This window comes from Microcaecilia unicolor, chromosome 10 (assembly GCF_901765095.1).
Source record: "Microcaecilia unicolor chromosome 10, aMicUni1.1, whole genome shotgun sequence".
Lineage (NCBI taxonomy): Eukaryota > Metazoa > Chordata > Amphibia > Gymnophiona > Siphonopidae > Microcaecilia > Microcaecilia unicolor.
Genome location: NC_044040.1, coordinates 27,682,973 through 27,697,926, shown reverse-complemented (window position 1 = coordinate 27,697,926; position 14,954 = coordinate 27,682,973). Strand labels below are relative to the sequence as shown.

Sequence of the window (14,954 nt, the reverse complement as noted above, 5' to 3'; positions counted from 1 at the left end):
GGAATAATTGTCGATCGAAACTTAACACTGTTGAATCAAACGAACTCCACCACCAAGAAAATATTTTTCTCTCTTTGGAAACTAAAACGATTAAAACCTTATTTCCCTAGAGATGTATTTCGTAACCTAGTTCAATCACTAATTTTAAGCCATCTCGACTACTGTAATGGTATATACACAGGGTGCAAAGAACTGCTTCTCAAAAAACTACAAACCGCCTGAATACAGCTGCTAGACTAATCTATGGCAAATCAAAGTTCGACAGTTCAAGACCACTTCGTGAGAAATTGCACTGGCTTCCAGTAAAGGAACGAATAATTTTTAAAATCTACACCCTGGTCCATAAAATCCTTTATGGTGAAGCTCCAGCCTACATGGATACCCTTATCAACTTGCCACTTAGGAATTCCCATAGATCATCTCGTTCATACTTAAACCTCCATTACCCTACATGTAATGGTCTCAAGTATAAATCCACTTACGCCTCCACGTTTTCCTAATTCAGCGCTCAACTGTGGAATGCTTTACCTAAATCTGTGAAAATTACTCACGATCATCTGAATTTCAGAAAATCTGTCAAGACCAGTTTATTTGGAAAAGCTTACGCTAAAGGTCTCGTCCTGCATCCATAATTCCTGGATTACAACTACTATAAAGACCTATGGACTTTATTACCCTTTCCTCTTTTCCTCTCCCCTGTAATTACTCACCATTCTATTCACTTTACTGTACTTGATTTTTTTGTTTGCCGGATTAATGTATGCCTTTTCAGACTGTTGTTAGCCACATTGAGCCTGCCAGTGGGTGGGAAAATGTGGGGTGTAAATGTTATAAATAAATAAATAAACTGGATATTCAATGCCAAAGTCCAGGTATGGCCCAGCATTGAATATCCAGGAATAACACTGGCGGACGTTAGCAAAACGCTGACCCCAATATGTCTACAATTATCGATCATGTAAGTCTTAAGTACTGTGACGTGGAGAAAAAGGCATTTCAGTGGAAGTCAGCATTGCAAGGTTTGGGTCACTTATCCTGCATAAGGATGCAATAACAAAATACATCTACACCTGTACACAACACTGCCACTGGGTAGTATTTTTTTTCACCTTTAGTCTTACATAAAAAAAAATTTTTGACTAAATTTTTTAACAGTTCTCTGATCTAGGCTCTCTTTAACTGGATAAATATAGCTCAAGGATTAAGTGATTCACTTTTAGTGCAGACGTGAAGCTTGTCTGGCTCCCATAACAGTTTTTTTTAAGTGTCATCCCTCTCAATTCATGAACAAGTTTAAACCTTATAAATCTATCTATCAAAACACAGTCCTATAATATATCATATCTATGGCTTAAGTCTTAGGACATCTGTCCTATTCGGAAGAAAGGCAAACTGAAACTCATCAATGTCCTTACAGCAGAAGCTTTTTCGTCTTTATAGAATGCATTCTGATATGATTTATACAACTCTGAAAGTGCCAATTATTTACAGCTAGAACAACCTAATGGCTCCTTCTTACTCAAATAGGGAATCCAACCAAATCGTTCATCTTGTAAAGGAATATATTATTATGTATTGCATTTTCATATAGACAAAGATGGCAGTTGAATAACAGGGCACCCCCCCCTTTAGGTGCTTCAATGCTGTGCAGGGTTGCCTATTCTATAATGAGATATGGGTGTCGCAGTTCCGCTATGGAATATCTGTGTAAACTTGCACTAGCATGCAAAAATGTAGGCAGGCCAGCAGTGGCGTTCCTAGGGGGGCTGACACCTGGGGCAGATCACCAATGCGCCCCACCCCCCGGGTGCAGCGCCCCCCCCCCGGCGAAAGAACCCCCCCGCCCGGGTGCACGCCGCTGGAGGGGATGCCGTGCGCCTGTCCGTCGTTCGTTCCATGCTCCCTCTGCCCCGAAACAGGAAGTAACCTGTTCCTGGGCAGAAGGAGCATGGAACGAACAACGGACAGGCGCGCGCGCGGCACCCCCCCAGCGGCGTGCACCCGGGGCGGACCGCCCCCACCTAGGAACGCCACTGCAGGCCAGTTACATATGAGAAGAAATCCGCCGAAAGACAGAGAACTCAAAACGCCCCACGGTAAACAACAGTACAACAACAAAAAAGTGGAAGGGTGACCAAGGATGCCAAAGACTGGAAGATGTATGTCGGTAAAGAAGTTGTACCAACATACAACTTCCAGTCTTTGGCGTCCTTGGTCGCCCTCCCACTCTTTTTTGTAGGCAGGCCAGTTACGCCAGGTCTATGGCAAGCATAACTGGCTGCGCCTAAGTGCCACAGGCTTATAGTATTCGATATGTAGTGCGTGTAAGAGGACGCTACGCCCACATCCCACCCAGATATTCACCCCCTTTCATTTGCACACCATAGCACTTGCCATGGGGCGCTAACGTGTGCAGGTGCTATTTTTTTGGCGCAAATACCTCATCAACTTCACAGGCAGGGACAGCGACGGGTGTCCGCTGAATGCGCGTGCCCTGCAGGCTTCCCTCTGCCACGTCCCACCAGAGAGAAACAGGAAGCAACATCGGTGATGGCGGAATGCGGCAGAGGGAAGTCCGAGGAGCCAGGCGGCGCAGGTAGTGGATGCATCATGCTTGTCGCTACCGCTGCCCGTGAAGTAACTGACGGTCACGGAGGACCAGGGATGGGCAGGTAGCTGTGCCGGCATAGGCCAGATCTGGGGGCGAAGGAGAGGAAGCAAAATGTAGGATAAAGTGGTGGTGGTGGGCTACTTTGGGACGGCCCACCCAACTGAACTGTGAGCCCATCCAAAATAACAGGTCTGGCTATGCTCCTGGTGCTTAAGAGGGTGCTACGCCCATATTCCACCCCTTTGCGTTTGCACACCAGAGCACTTATGTGCGCCATTATAGAATAACTCTTAGGGCGCCAACGTATGCAGGTGATATTTTTTTGGCACATATACCCATGCAAAAGGTCGCCTGAACCACAGGCACCTAGTTATAGAATTGCCCTTCGCATGCATACAGCAATGGACAAGGTGAACACACACAAGCCATAACAGGAACACAGCACATAACCGTCACAAGTCATGCAGAGAAGTTATGCAAGAAGGTTTCTACCTGAAACTGCCTGTAGTCTGGCAGTGGATATTGCCTGGTGTCGGGAGAATGCTGTCTATAATCTATCAATGGAGGCTGCCTGTAGTCCAGCGGTGGTGGTTGTTGGTAATCCACTACGGGAGGATGCCTGTAGTCCACCGGAGGCTGTCTGTAGTCTGTAAACGGAGGCTGTCTTATATCTGGTTTTACATCCTGCCTTGCTTTTACTTCTGACCTGTAACTACATAAGGTGAACAATTAATTTTGGTTTCTAAAAATGCCAGGGATCATTTTGTTACATACTATGTGGGCACAGAGGTACAACACAACAGCCCGGTTTAATTGTGCAATGCTGAGAGCAGGTGAGTGAAGCTGCAACCAGTAATACAGCCCTAGGCATGAAAATCATTTGAATGGTTTTGTACCTGCTCACTCACTGTCTTTCCCTCTGCTTTCAACATCTTATTCAGCTGTTGGATATTGTGCAAAGATAGCAGCTAGTCTACGTCAAATATTATGATGTATAATTTAATTCCAAGACGTGTATCATTACTAGCATTTTCTGATCAACAAGTTTCCCTTGGCTACCAGTACTGAGCTATACTGTCCCTTGTCTTCCCTGTATTTCAACAGAAAAGCGCCTGGAGGGGATTTACTCCCAGTCAAGCCTGCCTTATTCAAGGGTTTCCTTAAATATTCAGTGATACATTCCTGGGAACCATGATTAAGAAGAAACAGCTGAGGACTGGCAGGTAAAATCAGCACTTGGTAAACTTCGCTGTTCATCCACCTGGTTTTGATCTTCTGCGGTGACTCTGGTTTCTCACAGGTTATCTCTGAATTGACCAGACATTCAAAATCAGTGGGTTTTTGTGGATCATAAATGCTGTGAGCCACACTTGAGGAGTGTCCTCTTATAAAACTGGAAGGTTTCAGGAACTCCACTTAGCCACTGATAAGGCAGGGCCACTGAGAGACAAAGCTGGGCCTGGGGCAGAGCCGCCCCCCACCCAGGCCGCTGCTGCTGCCCCACCCCCTACCAGGCCACCGTCACTGCCCCCCCCCCCACTACAGCAACCCCATCCCCAGTCATTTACTGCATCTACTCTCTCCACAGGTCTGTCTCTCTCCTGCTCCTGTGTGCCGGTACCTGGGTTATAGCATATAATTAATGTCTCAAACATCTATATAGAAAGCAGGATTTTTCAACACACCATCTGGTGCATGGGGATAATCAGATGATGTAATCGTATTTGCTGCAGTTTCATTGGTTGTCCTGTTTAGACTGAGTATCCAATCGTATTGCTTTTTCCTTGATCAGCTGTAGCTCATTTAAATGCAAGGCTCGCGCAGAAACGCCGCGGCCATTTTTTGATATGCAGGAGCGTATGCAGGATGAAATGGTAACGATGCTATTGTAATACTAGTAAGTTAGTGTTTGTTATTTGTAAGTATGGATATTAACTTTTGTATGGTTTATGTTGCAGAGAGCCTCTCCCTTGATAAAGCACTATGCGAAACTTGGCCATGTCGGCGGGGGTTCCCTGTTATCTTTAAGCTGCTGCCTTTTAAAGATAAGTTAATGTTTAGAAGCAATATATTTATATACTTTGGCGAATTTGCACAGTTTTGGGATATAAAAGATGTAAAAATAAATAAAAAAAGAAGGAAGGGGATTACATGAGGATTTGCACCACACCATTTCGCCTGTAGCGAGAGAACAAGATTGTTCGTATGGTTGTGAGCGGCAGCTAATCTGATTATCCCCATGCACCAGATGGTGTGTTGAAAAATCCTGCTTTCCATATAGATGTTTGGGACATTAATTATATGCTTTGACTATTAGTCCCCACATTGTGCTGGGTTGGTGGTAGTTAATAAAGGGGACCTGGGTTATTGCATTAATGCAGCTCTGCCACCGCTGGTCCTCCTTACGTCCGCGTCCCCTCCTGCCTATGCAGAAAAAGGAAGTCCTTCACAAAGGAGGGAGGCAAGCAGAAGGACCTTTGGTGGCAGAGCTGTGTTAACGCCAGTGGCGTCGCGAGGGCAGCTGACACCCGGGGCGGGACGCCGCTGCGCCCCCCCCCCCCCGGGTGCAGCGTGGTGCACCCTCCCCCCTCTGAAGCGCAACCCCCCCCCCCCCGAGAACATACCTGGAAGGCGGTGAGGGGCGGACGGGAGAGCCAATCTGCTGAGTGAATGCCGCTGGGGGGGTGTCGGCGCCTCGCTGGTTCCCTGCTCTCTCTGCCCCGGAACAGGAAGTAACCTGTTCCGGGGCAGAGAGAGCAAGGAACCAGCGAGGCGCCGACACCCCCCAGCGGCGTGCACCCGGGGCGGACCGCCCCACCGCCCCCCCCTTCCTACGCCACTGGTTAACGCATTAATGTAATAACCCGGGTCCTGGTACACAGGAGTAGGAGAGAGACAGACCAAGGCAGTAGAGCCTTCTGCCTGCCACCGGAAGCCTTGTTGGCGCTGGGCCTGGGGGAATCTTGCTCCCCACCCACTTTCTTGGCAGCCCTGTGATAAGGCTGTTGCTTGGCTCAAAGGCTATGCACACCCTGAATAAATAAACTTTGGGGCTGATAATCATAGCAAAACGTCTACCCTAAGTTGCCCAGATAGCAATCTGGGTACCAGCGCTGAATATTGCCAATACCATGCCACTATCGGGAGCTAACCACGCACTGGCCAATATTGAGACCAATGTCCAGCTAGCTTGGCATTTACTGATGACGACAAAAACTTAAATTAGCAAAGTTATTTTTTTTCAGAGAAACATTAAACTTTAGAAATTAGTGATGTGCTGGTTAGAAAGAGGTTTAGGGGGCCCTTTTACTAAGCTGCGGAAAGAAGATGCCTGCGGTAGTGTGGGCATGTGTATCAGGTACACGCCAGGCCAGTTTTTACCACGTCTGCAAAAAAAAAAAGGGCTTTTTAAAAATAGGATGGGATAAGGGCATGTGGTAAAACCGAAACCAGCGTGCGCCTAAGACCGGCCTGAACCCTTAATGCTACCCATTGATCTAGTGGTAAGGGCTTGTGTGCCACACACACAGTGACCAGTTGGCGTGTGCCAACTGATGATTACCACTGGAAACGGTGCACGCAGGAGGAAATAAATAAATATTTCCCAGCGCCAAGGGCACATGGCAAATCCGAAATAACCAAAACAAATAGAGCTGGTAATACAGCATACAACCAAAGTATACACACACAAAAAAAGCAACACTGGGCCTTCAAGACTAGGACAACAGAGTTCTTAATTGGGTCCTTTTGTCAATAAAGAACTCCTGTTCTAGTCTTGAAGGCCCAGTGTTGCTTTTTAAAATCCGAAATAACCGCCAGGGGGCGCGGTAGCCTGCTGGCAGTCTCATTTTGGCGTGCACTGCACGTGTCTTAAGGGCCCAGGGAGAAGGGGGGTCATAATTCATTTTGTTTCCTAATCTTAAAGAAAGCCGCTTGGATTACATCCCTGCCCTTTTCACTCCCTCAGTTTTGACTCTACTTTGAAACTGACAAAGAAAAACAAAAAAAAAGCGCAAATTCAAGTCAGAGTACATCATAGTTCTCTGGATTACTGTAGGAAAACATCACCTCAGCAGTCTTTCAGTAGCAACAAAAACTATTTGAAAACATGTGGAAGAGTTAGGAAGTTACCAGTCCCTCTTAATAACACCCTTTCACAGAGCTATTTTAAATCCTGCAATACAGAGCAAAGAGGGTATGGTTTAGTGAGGGCAGAGCAGGGAGGGCGTGGTCCAGGCAAGATACAACTCCCAAACACAGCTAAAACATGGAGGGCGGCCCAGTGAAGGAGATTAGCCCTCCAGCATACACCTACACCACATATGTGTAAGTAGCAGAAGCTTGATTCAGGTAGGCTAAGTTTTATCTCAGAGAACAATCTGTAATTACAAAATACATGGGTGCTATTAGCATGTATACCTGATGCTAATTTTCAAACAGAAACTACCTAGCTGAAAAGCTGACATCTACTATGTTATGCAGACCATCAAGGAGAGGTGGAGGGGCATAATCGAAAGGGGCGCCAAAGTTTTCCTGAGGATGTCCTTGCAAGACATCCCGGTGAAGGGGCGGGGAAACCCGTATTATTGAAAGATAGGCGTCCATCTTTCGTTTCGATAATACGGTCGGGGACACCCAAATCGCAAAATTTAGGTCAACCTTAGAGATGGTCATCCTTAGAGATGATTGACCCCGATTTTTGGTGATAATGGAAACCAAGGACGCCCATCTCAGAAACGACCAAATGCAAGCCATTTGGTCATGGGAGGAGCCAGCAATCGTAGTTCACTGGCCCCCTGACATGCCAAGACAACAACCAGGCACCCTAGGGGGCACTGCAGTGGACTTCATAAATTGCTCCCATGTGCTTAGCTCCCTTACCTTGTGTGCTGAGCCCCCCAAACCCACCCCCCACAACTGTACACCACTGCCATAGCCCTAAGGGGTGAAGGGGGGCACCTACAGGTGGGTACAGTGGGTTTCTGGTGGATTTTGAAGAGCTCACTGTCACGTTTTCAAGGCAGAAACTAGGTTTGTGAGCCCTTGGGCCACTGCCGAGGAGTGGCAGTGGCAGGAAAAACCACCCACACCAGAGTCAAGGCAGAACTCTGACAGGAACGGCTAGACTTCACCTGCACTTGACTGCCCTTCCCCAGGAGTTGAGCCTCTGGGTTCAGGCAGCTGGCAGGACTTACCGGACAGGGCAGGAACTGGATACCAACTAGGCTGAACAGGGACTGAGGGTCAGAGGAGAAGGGAATATACATGGGCAGCAAGGCAGGAAACTGGGCAAGGACTCACAGACAGACAATACCCACAAGGCAGAAAATGGACAAGCTAAAGGACAGGAACTGAAAGCTGCAGAGCAGCCACTAAGCAAGAGACACAGACAAACAGAAACTAGACACAGAAATACAAACAAGAAACAAGACTAAGAAATAAGCAATAAACCTAAGCTAAACTACACACAGACTAAATAGAACCGGACAAGAAACTCAAACGAGAAACCAGACTAGGCAGAAGTGCAACAAAGCACCAACAAACCAGGGACCTTAGACGATGCAAAGGCAAACACAGAAGTTTCCAGGGGATTAATAAAGCCCATCAGCTGCTGACGCTCAGCTGCAGGGATCACAAGGCAGCTACGGGTGCTGTTCAGGCCCAAACAAGAAAAGCAAGTCTGGCATCCCGGAAGATCCGGACCGGACTGCACTGAAGTCTGGAACGGGGACAGTCCACAGCAGCTACCGGTTCTGGCCACCAGAGGGCGAGGTCAGCACAAACAAGGAAACATTCACATATGTGACACTCATATTTACCACCACAAGTGTAACAGGTAGGGGGGGGGGGTGGGCCTGGGTCCGCCTGCCTGAAGTGCACTGCACCCACTAAAACTGCTCCAGGGACCTGCATACTGCTGTGATGGAGCTGGGTATGACATTTGAGGCTGGCAAAACATATTTTTAAAAGGTTTTTTTTGACGGTGGGAGGGGGTTAGTGACCACTGGGGGAGTAAGAGGAGGTCATCCCCGATTCCCTCCGGTGGTCATCTGGTCAGTTCAGGCACTTTTTTGAGGCTTGGTCGTAACAAAAAAGTAAAGTCGCCCAAGTGCTCGTCAGGGACGCCCTTCTTTTTTCCATTATCGGTCAAGGACACCCATGTGTTAGGCACGTCCCAGTCCCACCTTCGCTGCGCTTCCGACACACCCCATGAACTTTGGTCATCCCCATGACGGAAAGCAGTTGAGGGCACCCAAAATCAGCTTTCGATTATGCCGATTTGGACGACTCTGGGAGAAGGACACCCATCTCCCAATTTGTGTCGAAAGATGGGCGCCCTTCACTTTTGCCGCACGCCCATTTTCAGCAAAAAAAACAAACAAAAAAAAGCTTTTTTTACAGGCGGGCTAAAAATGCATCCGCAGGCGCCCAAAACCCGCGCCTACACTACTGCAAGCCAGTTTTTATTTTATTTATTTATTTATTTGCACTTGATATCTCATATAAATAAACACATCAAGGAAGCACCTTTCATTTGCTAACTTTAAAAATAGGGACAGGCAAAAAGTGAGGATCCTAAAGACAAAACACAGGAAAGAACAGAAAGAGGTTTAAGAAATGCCAGTGACCTTGGGAAATATGAAAGTGTCCTGTTTATACCCCCATCATATGCCACAGAAATCCCTCCTCCCACCCTGACTGGAGACCCATATTAGCTAAGGATCTCACTCCCACTCAGAAAGAAGAGGCCAAGTGATGCAACAGACAGAGTGGAGGTGTAGCCATGGAAACCCAGTTCAAATACCACTACTGCTCCTTGTGATCTTGGACAAGTCACTAAGGGGCCACTTTCACAAGCCGCGTAAGCGTCTACACGCGCCAAAATGGAGTTACTGCTTGGCTTCCGCGTGGCTCTTGCGGTAATTTCATTTTTGGCGCAGATCTGAAAAATAATTTTTATTTTCCGGCGCACGTATCGGACACGGGCCAAGTGGCATTTGACGAGCGTAGGTCATTACCGCCCAGTTGCCATGTAAATCTTTACCGCTAGGTCAATGGCTGGCGGTAAGGTCTCAGACCCAAAATGGACGGGCGCCAATTTTGATTTTGCTGCACGTCCATTTTCAGCAAAAATTAAAAAACAAAAGGCATTTTATGAAGGCACGCTGAAAAATGGATGTTCAAGCGCTCAAAACATGTATCTACACTAATGCGGGCCATTTTTCAGCGCACCTTACTAAAAGGACCCCTTAACTCTCCGTTCCTTCAGGTACAAAATTAGATTCTAAACTCTTGGGGTATATGGAAATAACTAGTATATCTGAATGTAACTCACCTTGAGCCACTACTGAAAAAGATGAAAGCTAAATCCAAACAAATAACATAAATTTAAAATATTATACAGATTCTCCCCAATATTCAAAAGTATTTAACAAGCCAGGATCAGCACCTGGCCAGTTAAATGCACCATAACTGGCTATCTTTAAACTTTCATGATCCCGCTGAAAATTCAGTTAGCGGCTAGCATGATATAACCAGCTATCCGCCAATTTTTTGCGTCAGTTGGCAGCCATATTTGGCTGTGTGAATACCAGGCCTATCTTTAGCCGGTTCAAACTCAACTGGCCCGTGTTGAATAGAGGCTTGGCCGGTTAAGTTCGAACTGGCCAAAAATAAACCAGATACTCAATGCCGGTTACCGGAAATGGCCCAGTATTGAATATTCAGGCTCAGCCCTGACTGGGCTAGCTCCTGCTGTCTGAATATCGGGCCCATAGTTAATTACCTCACAAGGCCTAGGAAACAGTATCTGTAAAAAGGGCTCCAAAAGGAAAGTGGGTTCTGCGTCTTGGAATATCTGCTACAAGCCAATCTTTCCATTAGCACACAATGGTGTACAGTATTTCTCCACAGCTGGTACCATTTGGGGGACAGGATCTCCTTTTGACCTACCAAAATGGCCGTCCTTACATTTAGAATACTGTGTGCATTGCTGGAAACCACACCTTCAAAAAGTTATAAACAGGATGGAGTCGGTCCAAAGGCTGGCTAAAAAACTGGTCGGTGATCTCTGTCATAAAGAGTATGGGCACTCAAAAATGGCAACACTCGCAAAGTTCTTCAAACCGTGATAGTGTCAACTGTATAACTAGAATAACTTCCTGTGTTAAACCATTTACAATACTTCCCAACAAAATTCAATGCTTTGATAGGATAAAGGACCTCAGACGAAGCTACATGATACATCGCAAGATGAAAAGGAAGTTATTTTTTCCCGCAAATGGCCTTGGAGATCTTCTGATGAAGCCAGTTAGGTGAAACAGGTGCCTGTCAAGATCTTCTTTAAGCAAAGTTGCGTTGTGATGAAAAAGGACCTTCTCTAAGATAAGTTGCGTTATATAGTTTAAGCTGCAATGAAGGTGTTGATGTGTAAAATGAAGGTATCAGAAAGAAGACTATAAATTACAGATTTAAAATTTAAAAAAATAAGAAGAAAAAGTTAAAAAAAAAATATTTTTTTTTCATGAAGAATAAAAAATAATCGAATAGGTTTCTTGGATCACTGATTGAATGTTTGCTTATGATATGAAAGTAAGCCGCCACACAGGAGTTGGGGCAATTGCATCATCATGCAGTTTCGTTTGAGGTCCTTTTTCCGATCAAAGCACTGAATTTTGTTTGGAAGTATCGTAAGTGGTTTAACACAGGAAGTTCTTCTACTTATGCATAAAGTGTGTAGGGACATAGACCTCAATATGTGTACTCTGGAAGAAAGGTGGGAGAGAGCAGACATGCAGTGGCGTAGCCAAGGGTGGGCCCGGATGGACCCAGGCCCACCCACTTTGAGCTCAGGCCCACCCAGTAGCAGCACACTTATGATGTGGCTGGCAGGGATCCCCAAGCCCCACCAGCCAAAATCTCCCAACAACTGTCCCTCCTGTGTACCTTGTAAATAGCAGATCTTCGCCTGCAGCGACTGATACATACTGGTTTCACCGGCCCCACATCCTTCCCTCTGATGTATTCCCGTCTATGCGGAAACAGGAAGTTGCATCAGAGGGAAGGCTGTCGGGCCAACATGAGCAGTGTGTATTAGTTGCTGCTCGCTGCCGGTGAAAATCTGCTATTTACTACTTATCATTTCTAAAGCGTTACTAGACATATGCAGCGCTGTATGTCTCGTAGGTATTCAGGGGAGGGGGGATGTTTGAGAGACCACATGGCATGCAGGCGAGAGAGGAAGAGACCAAATCACTTGTGGGACAAGGCAGAGTTCTTCTGCCCACCCATCTTGGGCCCAGGCCCACCCAAAATTGGGTATCTGGCTACGCCCCTGCGGACATGATTGAGACATTTAAATATCTTTGTGGCATTAATGTACAGGTGGTGAGCCATTTTCAAATGAAGGAAAACTCTGGAATGAGAGGGCATAGGATGAAGTTAAGAGGTTACAGGCTCAGGAGTAATCTAAGGAAATACGTTTTTACCGAATGGGTAGTGGACGCGTGGAATATATTCATGGTGGAGGTGGTTTAGATAAGGCCTGTGTCTGAATTTAAGAAAGTCAGGGACAGGCAAGTGGGATCTCTTAGGGAGAGGAAGCTGAGGATGGGTAGACTGGGTGAGCCACTTGGCCCTTATCTTCCATCATGTTTCTAACCTCCCTGTTGTACTCCATGGCTCTTTAATCTTGGCACGGGCCCAAAAATATCACTGCTAAAACTGCTTTAAAAGTTCTCTCCATGATTAGGGGGCATAACCCATAACAGTTTTGTGTAAAATCAGTTTATAAAACTAAACTGTGCTATTTCCTACTGGTACCTACTGCTATGACCATTTATCTCTGGAAAGACATGTTAGAGCTACTGTCATCTTTATTTGCTTTGACTGAAATTAAGATTTATGGACAATATCGAACACTGGTACATCGTGTCCAGTGCTTGAAATAATTCAGAAAAGGAGTGAAACTTGTCATTTTGGGTAAATGATTACTGGTGTTTGAAGACTTGCAATCTTCTTCCTGTAAATTTTAAGGGTTAAAACCAGACCCCCCCCCCAGCCCCCCAACCAAGGTGCAGAGATGCTACAAGTCAGTTTCCTGACACGGATTGGAAATAGTCCATCACCTGCCCAAGGATTTAACTTCCCCGAGGCTTTAATTTATGGCCTTTCGGGTATTCCCAAGGAGATCGGGAAGAACAACGTGATTATTCAAACCTGAACCTGCTGTTTCCAAATGAAATATCAACTACAGAGCAAGGAAATGCAAATTGCTGCTGGCTATGTTTCATCAGACAGCAGTGAAAGCAAAAGTACATATCTGATTTTGCTTTATGGAATAACTTTAGGGGTAACAAAGGGTCCGCACCTAGGCATGCAGTTTTAATGATTTACACCATAAAGTGGCAGTGGAAAAGCAAATACAATGAAAGGAATAGAGTACAAAACGGAGACTAAGACAACAGCCCTGTATCGATCCGTGGTGCTGCGGCATCCTCGTGTAATGCGTGCCCATTTTACACGGAACGTAGAGATGGGAAGCTTGGGACGTGCTCCATTCCAGCGGTATTTCGACAACTTTCACGTGTAAGTGGTGGCACTCACACATAGTAACATAGTAGATTACGGCAGAAAAAGACCTGCACGGTCCATCCAGTCTGCCCAACAAGATAAACTCATACGTGCTACTTCTTGTGTATAACCTTACCTTGATTTGTATCTGCCGTTTTCAGGGCACAGACCGTAGACCTCTTGCCCAGAACTAGCCCCATTTTCAGGACACAGACCGTAGAAGTCTTGCCCAGAACTAGCCCCACCACCAGGGCCGGTCTTAGGCAGAGGCGACCGAGGCGGCCGCATAGGGCCCCGTGCTAAAGGGGGTCCCGCACGGCGCGCCTCAACTCTGCCTCTCCCTCGCTCCGACCGCATGCATGATGGGGGATCATCATCATCAGTCGTGATCCGCTCGCGCCGATTCGCTGGTGTTTTAGAGCCCGATGTAATTACAGTTGGCTTTCCACGCCACGCATAAGGTTGTAGCTCGTCCTGTCCTTGGAATTAGTGCTGTTTATGGTTTGTTAAGGTTATGAGTGTGTTTTTGCACAAGTTTGTGTATAGTGTTTAGCAGTGGAGAGATTGTGTGTTGGCCTTACTAAGGTGGCACCAAACATCAGAAAGGGTGTAGAGCCTAAATCATGATGCACTACCTCTAAAAGGGTGTTTTGTGGCTCTACATGAGAATTGTGATATTATGATCTATTGCTAGCTTCATATTGTTCATGGTCTGCATTTTCCGTATGGCTGGTATATTGGTGTATAAGGTATTAATTGTGACTATTTTATTTTTACTTATTTTTTTTCTGTTGTGTTGTCAGACAGTTATGGATGACAGACAGAGTCGGAGTCTTCTTGAGTCAGAGAGTTGTGGTATATATTTTAAAACAATTTTAATACCTTGGTGGTCTATATGTTTTTATATTGTACATTATATTTTACATATCACTTTATTTTATTGTATATCTTTTCATTTCATTTTTATTTTATTGCATATATGGGTTACAGAGTAATAGGGGAATTTGAAAGTACTGAATCTTTTCTTAATATTTTTCCTTTATTCTCCTTTGTTATGAGAATTAGAACTACTAATTGTAGTGGACTTGAACTGAATAATTTCTGGGGAGGGGAGGTTTCATGATAGCATTGTGCTTATTATTTCAATCAGTTTTTTTTGTACAAGTTTAGCTTCATTTGTCTTTATTTGAAATTTCATAAATAAAAAAAAATGTTCTAAAAATGGAATAATCTTATCAATGGGGTGGAGCTAGGGTGGGGGCGGAGCTAGGGTGGGGCAGGGCTACGGTTGGGCGGGGCTAGGATGGGGCCCCACCAAATTGGTCTGCATAGGGCCCCGCACTTGCTAAGACCGGCCCTGCCCACCACCCAAACACCAGCCCCGCCTCCCAATCTCGGCTAAGCTTATGGAGGATCCATTCCTTCTGCACAGGATTCCTTTATGTTTATCCCACGCAATGCTTGAATTCCGCTACCGTTTTCATCTCCACCACCTCCCGTGGGAGGGCATTCAAAGTATCTACCACTCTCTCCGTGAAGAAATAGCTGCCCCATTTTACAAGCCCGAGGTGATTATTTTAGAAGCACTATTTGTGTTTTAGACGTTCTTAAATTGGCGCTTAGATGTCCAAATCCCGATCTTACAAAGCCAGGATAGGAACATCCATAACTGAAAAAGGTGCATCTTGCAAGGGAGCGTGATCTGGGTAGGCTAAAAATACGGAATGTCTATCTTCATAAAGTTCGATGTCTGGAGTTAGACCTGCTACCT

At 45.8% G+C, this 14,954-nt stretch overlaps 1 protein-coding gene across 1 annotated transcript in view; it reads right to left on the bottom strand.

Annotated features, from left to right (window-relative positions):
• The window catches only part of MAGI2 (membrane associated guanylate kinase, WW and PDZ domain containing 2), a 1,230,330-nt gene that overhangs the window by 113,855 nt on the left and 1,101,521 nt on the right, over positions 1 to 14,954 (bottom strand). Inside the window, exon 18 of the mRNA XM_030216294.1 lies at positions 3,104 to 3,323. Within this exon, the coding sequence (XP_030072154.1) occupies positions 3,104 to 3,323 (220 nt within the window). The remainder of the gene's footprint in view (positions 1 to 3,103; positions 3,324 to 14,954) is intronic.